Source organism: Thermobia domestica, chromosome 15 (assembly GCF_964235325.1).
Source record: "Thermobia domestica chromosome 15, izTheDome1.hap1.1, whole genome shotgun sequence".
Classification (NCBI taxonomy): domain Eukaryota; kingdom Metazoa; phylum Arthropoda; class Insecta; order Zygentoma; family Lepismatidae; genus Thermobia; species Thermobia domestica.
Genome location: NC_137468.1, coordinates 83,559,046 through 83,568,236, shown reverse-complemented (window position 1 = coordinate 83,568,236; position 9,191 = coordinate 83,559,046). Strand labels below are relative to the sequence as shown.

The following is a 9,191-nucleotide window of genomic DNA, read 5'->3' as shown; positions in this document are numbered from 1 at the left end:
TGCTAATCGTACTTAGAGAAGAGGGAAGCTTATTTTCTTTTGTTGCTTGATGTAAGTGAATGCAGTTGAGAATCACACGGTCGCGTCTTGCACTAATTCTAATTCTATGGTAGTAATAAGATGGCGAAATGAGTTTATTTTTCCATTCTAAACGAATCAAAATAAGCAAGACATTTACACGTACTGTACCAAATTTCTGTTGGAACATCTGTGTATAATATTTTGTTTATTTATTTGTATAGAGCTGTTCACATACGGATTTTCTCTGTTAATCCCTTAAGAGACCTTAATTCGATAAGATCTGGGGTTCGCATAGCTTAGTACTAAGCATACTCGTAATAATGTCAAACTTGCAACATCAGCAGTGCCCCATGTATGAATAATGGAGAGAAGGAAAGATGTTTACTATTTTCAAGAAAAAAAAAATCCTGATTGGGGTAGTATTTCAGAAACCAAAGCCAACGAACACTGAGAATCAAATATGACGATACATGTTCAATGAACAATGCAGCCCACCCATTTTGTATTGGAATTAAGATACCTTGTCAAAGCGCTCCTGAATGCTGAACAGATAAATAAATGTAATTGTCTAAAACACTTATTGGATGTTAGTTTTAAATTTAATTATCCAGAGATGTAAATAAATAAATAAATAAATAAATAAATATTAAGACAAACGCAAATTCGTATTTTAATATATTTGCAAAATTTATCGAGAATTACATTAAGTAGGTATGGTAATAGCAATCAAGGAGTAGGTATCTACCGATATAATTTCTTTCCTCAGCATCTTCGGAGTGTATGAGTCGATTTTTGGGTATCTTTTTTTTTTGCTTTAACTCGAAGGAAACAATGCATTTTAAAAAATACTGCAAAAACATTTTCTTGGAGAGTTATCTTTATGGTTAACATTCTCGCTTTGTTCGCGGTAGATCGGAATCCGGTTCGCAGTGAGAGTTGATGTTGTTCAAATTTCACGTTAAGCTGAAGACTGATGTCTCACATAACTTTGGTGGTGTGCTCCAACTTACGAACTAATCCGGAGTTCTTCCCTAAGCAGACTTTAGTCGGAAAACTCTTGAATTAGCATGTCATTGTGTTCTGTAGCAGAAGCAACAAAGGAAATTAGTCAAATGTTTTGGTGAGAAAAGAATCAACTAATTGAAATTCGCTTGTTCTATTGCAGTGATAATATATTGCTTAGTCAACCAGATTCAATTCCTTGTACGGAGGAGCTAGCTTCAAACACAACCGAAGTAATCGTCCCGATTCAACTTTAAGCAATAGGTCTCAGTGCTGAAGATGGACATTATAACCTTCAATCAGTCAAATATTGCCGTAGTTAAATGATACGTCAAACATATAATGATATTTAACAAAGAACATCGAAAATAACAGTGATCAGTGTTGCAGAAAAAGCATTGCTTCCTGAAAGACAGTTTCAGTTAAAGGAGTTTTTGGTATTTGGAAGACCTTCAGCAGCAAATGAAAATAATTTTTGTTCAATAGAATGTTTTGCTGATTCGTATCTAGAGCGAAAGAGGCGTAGGGGCAGAAAAACAGCAAGCGAGGTCCTCCGCGGGGGGAGAAAAAAAGCATTGTGTGGAAATGAGATGCTTAATAAAACTAATCCAAGAATCTCGATGGTGTCCAAATCAAGGGCAGCCAGTTAAATGCGATGAATGGTGCACACGCCCTTGCAAAAAGAAGTATAATAGTATGAAATGAATGTAACGTATCATGGTATGCATTTCGTGCAGTCTAGATTATCGTAATTGTGTGTGTGTTACGTCTGGAATGGATTTTCCATTTTGACAAGAAAACAGAACAAAAACGCTCTTAAGAATCAGAAGCTAGAAAATAGAGATAAGCCATCTTACACGTGTTGAACACAATCCATAAAAGTCTGTTCAAAAGTCGTTTTTAAATTTACGCAAATTGTAACATGTCTAAGCTTAAAAACAGAAAAAAAGACAAAAAAAAAAAAAAAAAGATTTTGTGTGGTGTGTGTATATATTATAGATACATTCCACATGTCCTAAAACTTAGAAGTCGCTCCTGATTTGGTTTATTTGAATCTATGATTCAAACAATATCCAAAAATAGCAGGAAGATGTATTTGAATGTTATTCAATTGTCTCTTTAAGCTTTTTCATCTGACAGTTTACACATAGACTGAACTCAGAGAGTCACATAAAAATTAAGAAATGTAATCAGCAAAACAACAACCCAAGATCTTTTAATAAATTAAAATGCAACGTAAGTACCATTAATGTTTCTCATGAGGATACCACGTCTAGGATGTACGAGGTTACCACTTCTAAATTAAAAATAACGTCCTAGAACGTTGCTTGTTATTTTTTTTTTTAAAAAAATTGGATTGTTTTAATTTAAAGACAAATACAACTGTGTAATATCGACTCCAATTTTGAGAAATTTGAATTTTTTAAAAGGTCTCCATGCTGGTCTAGTGTGGCTCGATTTTTGGTATGAGAGCACAAAGAAACTTAATTTCACAACTATTCATTTCCATTAATCATCCGTATCTTTTAGCCTAAAGGATATAAGCGTGGGACGTTAAATTATAAATTCCATTTCCTTTTCATTTTCTAAAAATTATAATTAAGATACTCGATTCTTTTCGAATACATCGAACGAGACCATTAGGAGTCCATTATTGCACTGTTGCTTTGTCCTTTCTATTTGCCGTTGAAAGTGACATTCAGATAATATATAGAAAGAAGTGGAGTAATGATGGAGTGATCCGTATTAGCTAGTTGAGCGAAATAAATTATTCTTTGATTTTTCAAGACAAATGTAAGCCTGTGGCATATGCAGCCAGTTCTGTTTGTCAGTAAAGCGAGATTGTCTAATATACAGGCGTTGTTAAGCCTCAACACTTTTCAGTGTTCCAACTTACAAGATAATCCCGTCAGCGCCGCCTATCATATATTATTTTGGACCCTTATGAGACTAAGGGGAGGCTACACTGCCAAGTAAAATTTAATACTTGTTTTGCATTCAATATAATTTTAAGTCTATGTGGTGATTTTTACTGTAGTGCACACAATAAATTTTTGTGTTGATACGTATTTATTTATTGCAAGAAAATAAATCGAAGAACAAAGCCAACTTGATTTTGTTTGATTTAAACGCGGAAGATAGTGGTTTTACTAGCAATTATAAGATCTCTGGAAACTCAGTTCATTCAGTATTGAAGTTCTTCCTATCTACAAAGCATTAATGAAATTAAATTTTTAGGCTAAAGGAAACAGATAATAATTAAATGGAATAATTTAAAATAATTAATGTAATGAGAATGTGGGAAAACCTTGAGAAAACTCCATGGACAAGATGTCCACCACAAAACTCCCTTGTCCTGAGGTTGAACCGGGGACCCGTAGCACCAGAGGCTATACCAGTGACTGACCTTGTCCGCTTGCATAGCATAAAGACGTCTATGGGATTACCAGGGGATCACCTGAGGACGGTCTCCTCTCTTCCCTGATCGACCAAGAGACGTTCCTGGCACATCCTGATGTCTGCTTGTATCCAGAATTCAAGAACCCTATGGAACAATAACATGGGATGCCTTATTCAACTGTAAAGACCTTGCACATACAGAAATAACCTGAATAAAATCTAAAAATAGCCATTGTTTTAACAAATCAAAAGTTAGAGACCTAAGAGAAGGAAAGGATGAAAGAAAAAGAGAAAAATACATTATATACTGTATAATTCATAACACATCTCTATGAAACCAGGGGGGGAGGGAGACTGCCTTTAAAATTACTGCTTCAATTTCAATAACACAACCTTCTTTTCACATACGGTTAGAAAGGGAGTAGTTACATTGTTATTTGAGAAACAAAAAACCTATAAGTTTTCAGAGAGAAACATTTGTAATTCAAAATTAAAAAAAAAAAAGAATAATAATAAAATGGTTTGGATAAATAGCGCACATTCATACAAACACATTGCTCTATAATAACATGAATTCGTTCTCATTTTAACAATAGATTCTCAAGGGTGTGTACATGATAAGGCTTTCACAAAAATAACCAGTGTATTGCTTTCCTTGTTTCTTTTTTTAAAACTCAGTAATACATATAATCAGAAATTCACTGTAGTGGACTATTTGTTTATTGTTTTCTGAGTAGGACTTAATTATTCAAATATATTTTCGATTGTTTTTTTTTCTTTCTTTTTATGTCATTGTGTGGTGTTTCTGTGTAATGTGTATTGTTGTTCCAAAGATGGTAATGAACTATCCGCGTTTTTCCATTCGTCACATTTTAATGTCCGAGTAAAGTTTTTAAAATGGTTCGTTTATTTCATGACGGAGTTTGTCCTGTATGATTAGCCTTAATGTGGGAGTTGGGAAGATTATATGAAGTTTTTTTTAAACCTCTTTCTTTACCTATTAGCTTTGATAGTCAATGTTTAGTGAAGCTATTGCTTATTATCAGCGACACAGGGGACTTGCAATTGAATTGCAGTTATTAGGAATTTCACGCCTCTTATATCAGAATTGCTATTATTGAATGGTGTTTTGAAAAAAACCCACGTACTTAGTTAGTTCACGTAGTCGTTGATTACTCGGCGTCATATAAGGCGGCAAAGCATATGTGGTAAGAAAACAACCACGTTGCATATACAGCATTTGCGGCAAACTTCGGGTTTCTTTTTGTAATCTTATCCTGAATTTAGGGTATATGATGTTAATATAAAGTCCAAATATGGAAATGTTTTAACATTTGATACATTAATATCAATAAAGAAAGTTTTAAAAAAACTTATTTGGAAATGCATAATTAAGAAAAAACAGAAGCTCTCAATATAACAGGAAATTATAATTATACACAAAGATGAAAAGAACATAATTTCTTGAGGTCTATATGATGATTTGATCATAAAACATTGTTTCTTTTATTCTTTTATTTGTCCCTAATAATATAAATTTACAGGGTGAACGAGAATTGACTTCGTATTGAAAATTGTTTATAAATTTTTCATACTTATTAATTTTCGTGAAACAAAAAAAAAAAAAAAAGAAAGAAAAAAACATTTGAGTTCCTTACAATGGTGAAATTGTTATGAATTGCTAAAGTTCCACATAAGCACCACCGTTATCCAACAGTTTTCATAAACGGTTGAGGATGTTTGCAACATACTTCTGCAGATACCACAGCGGTACGTTTTCAAGAATTCGGGAGTAATGAATGATAATGGAAGACGTGGTGGAATGAGAATGTGGAAGGAAATTGGAGTATTCCGGGAAAATCCATGAACACGATATTGTCCCCACAAACTTACTTGGTCGGGGTTCGGACGAGAGGCTCCATGCACCAAAGGTAAGCGCTCAACCACTGAACCACCGTGTTTGATATATTTTATTAATGTTTATAAGGATGCAGAAAACGTGTATTTTATGAGATTTTTTTTTTCAAATACAGAAGATATTTTATAAATATGAGCAATGAAAAATAGAAAAAAGAAGTCGGCAAGAGCGTATGTTTAAGGTCACATATCAGCATTCGTCTTGTGGTGTAATGACGGAAAACCCTCAAAAGAATATGTAATGTTCCTAATCTGTAAGAACAATCATTGTATTTGGAGTTGAAAATACATATATATATATATATTTTAAAGTTATAAAGTCTATTTAGTAACATAGTAGTACATGTTATGTAACCATTAATTGCTGTTCTATTATTGTTTTCCTTTTTATTAGGTGATGCTGCCTCAAAATATGGCTACAATTCTCACGCTAGCTGCTTTACAAGAACAAAAGGCGGCTGCCATGGCATCGGGTATTAATTCGGTTCATGGCGGTCCTGGTCCAACGGTAGTAGACTACAATAAATCCCCGCTCTCTGGTAAGTACTATATACACATTACTTCGTGACTGAAGGAATTGATTACTGAGATGTTTCTCGCTTATTTCTAAAGAGCTTTCATGTATATATATATATATATGCATGGGCGGCGATTAGGGGGCAAAGGGGGCAGTTACCCCCCACTTTTTTCAAATGACCCATTAATGTATATAGTTTCATTTGGAAATATAAAGTTTTTGTATGTATTAATGGTTCATAGAATAAAAATTGTGGCATAAAATATTTGCTGTCGCTTGAGTACGTATTGGTTGTCTTCCCGTTCAGTTAAGTAAACTACAGGAATTGCGTTTTAATTGCCACGAAAAATGGCCCCAAAATTAACCTATTGGAGCGCCACAATTCGAGTGTAATTTTTCTTACAAGGGCTCAATGTGTTAGTCAGCCGCTTTGGTACTAATTGAGATAACATTTCGAATATATATATATATATATATATATATATATATATATATATATATATATATATATATATATGTATGTATGTATGTATAAGTCCTTCTGAACTTGTGAATCACAAGTTATTGTTGAATTGCACAAAAATCGAAAGTTCCTAAAATGTCTTTTCATCTTTCTAATAGTAAAGAATATCTTGATTTGATTTTTTTTTGAGTTTAACATCCCGTTCAGCAGTGAGGCTATACGAGACGTGGACTTGCTGATTAACGTGGAATACGAACCATATGGGAATCGAACCCGGGTTTCCCACGTCAAAGGCGCGGCAATGTTTGCAGTGTAATTTACGAGTTTAGGGGTGTACATATACAATTTTGTATATACAATTAAATTTAGTGAATTCAACATAATTCTAGGTTTTAGGATTATTTTATATAACTGGAGTGATTCTAAGTATTGTTGAATTTTGATCTATTCGCAAAAAGTGAAAACTGTACCTAATGGCAACGAACATGCTTCGGGAAGTTTCAAAAGTACTTCTTGAAGGGTCTTCACTAGAGCGAAATTAAACTACCGCTAATTTTAAAGTTTTTCTGTAATATCTTCAAAACTGATAAAAATATTCGAAAAGCAGAAACATAGTGAACTAGACAATACAATTCTGCATGTGATACCTTTACTACAATTCACTTATCTGCTTTTGGTATGCCGCTATTTACAGAACCCGCAAAAACTGTTAATTCTATCCACAGTTGCGAATCGAAAGCAGATAGATGAGTTATGAAAACGGCATCACAGATATTCACTTGCACAAGATAGAGAGTTTGGGTTACATATGCCACCTAGACAACAGTTCAGTGATGGCTCCATTATAGAGACATTCGCTTGCACAAGATAGTGATTTAAATATATATATACCAATTATACAAAATCTTAGTAATTCTGGCTTTATTTTAGACAGAGATTCATTTGCATAAAATAGAGAGTTGGGATTCGATATTCCAGGTTTAGAACAACTCAGTAATTATGATTTCAATATAGACATTCACTTACTGAGGAGCGAGATTTGGGAATAGATATACCAGATATACAAAAACTCAGTAATGAGTACGACTTCATGGCAGAGACCTTCAGCTGCACACAATAATGAGTTAGAATTAGTCATACCAGGGAGACAAAAACTCAATAAGATAACTTCATTCCAGATACCTTTACTTTCACACTTCAGTTATTAATATTTTCCCGTAATATAGTAAAGTGTTTTAACTTCTTATGGTATCGAGAAGGTCATATCCTTCATAGCGATTTAGTACAAAATTAAATTAGTTAACCTTAAACCTCCTGTATAGTTGCTGTCACAAAAATAAATTAACATTTTAAGAAATGAAATCAGATGAAATATAATAAACACCTGTCTGATTTTTCCATATTTTAAACGGATGAAAGTAATATATTGATTTCTAGTTGCTGGTGGCAAGGAAACCGGTTTTCATTTGTTTGTTTTAAAAAGTGTTTAGTATCCTCATTAAACTAACCTAATTAATGTAAGCAATTGTAGCTTTTGGACGAAAAGAAAAGTGTAATTAACTTACTATTGACAAAGAAACATTGCTAGCGTAATTATAATTTGAAAATCCGGAAATTAGCCAATATTAAAAAAGAAAAAGAAGTATGTTCCATAGTTTGGAAAGAAAAAAAGTTCACAAGGGAAATTGACAAGAGTAATATGTCTAAAAATAACTCAAAATGCTCATTGCACTTCTTCCTCACCTACACATATGTCAGTTAGTTAATAAACACAAGAGAAACGGTAGAGAAAAGGACTTCAAAATAAACAACATGACACCAACTATGGAGGTTGCACAGACACTATTTGACTTCAGCACGGAGCAAAGCAAAATCCTGCTCGAGAAAAAAAGCATTTTTGGCTTAATGGAGGAGGACCTCATACAGTGCAAGTCAGATGCGTGTTCTTTGCTTGTTGGTACCATATGTATAAAGGAAATGTTATTCTCAGTGGCGACCCATCACATCGTGTTTTCTTTGCTAACACACATGCTTGCTTGGCAAGGCGCCGTTTGTCAATGTCGACCAAATGTTCGAGTGCGATGCGATTTATTACTCCATCAGAACTTGCCAACGAAGAACCCAGCCACAGTATACCACGAAAAGAAACTGTTCCTTCCTTATACAGAACATTTCGTCAATTTTGGCCTACGAAAGAATTGATAAAAAGAAGTGACAGCAGTATATATACGCCTTTGGCCTCTCTTCTTCTTTTGGGTGCCCATTAAAATTACATTTTGATGAGCTTTCCTTTTTTCTTTCTTTTTTTTTTACTTTGTGGTTTTATTTTTTCACAACCCGTTACCATGTTTCTTTTGGCAAATTAAAAGAATGTGTGACCTTGTATTCCTCATCGAAAGGAGCTGTGCATTCAAATAAGAAAAATCTAACGAAATCCCCACAAGAAGTAATTATTATTGAGCTGAGCGAAGCGAAGCTCTTATACTCGGGTTAGCCGTTTGGTTGTCCGCGAACTCCTAGACCGTTTGGCCGATCTCAACCAAACTTAGCACGCTGATAGAGTATGTCGTGCTGAGTGACAACATACGTCGAAATAAAAAATCCGATGTACCATCGAGGAATAATCACCGAAAAACGCTTCCTGATTACGTAGTTCATTTCATTGCAATCGGGTATATACATTGCATTCCTAGTTTTAATTCAAAATACACAATTCTGAATTTACCATTCTTAATTTGAAGTGCATTCACTGTCACGGTAGATGGGTAAGTTGTACTGAATGTAAACATTGATAAAACAAATTAGTGTATGATATTATAGTAAAATTGTGTATAAAATTTGTCATTTCTGTTGTTATTGTCGCAGACTGTG

General features: G+C 33.8%; 1 protein-coding gene across 1 annotated transcript in view; it reads left to right on the top strand.

The window, feature by feature from the left end:
* Positions 1–9,191, top strand: part of LOC145671119 (uncharacterized) — a gene marked incomplete in the record, with an annotated part of 396,384 nt that overhangs the window by 305,669 nt on the left and 81,524 nt on the right. Inside the window, 1 exon segment of the mRNA XM_081739909.1 lies at positions 5,735–5,879. Coding sequence (XP_081596035.1) covers positions 5,735–5,879 — 145 coding nt within the window.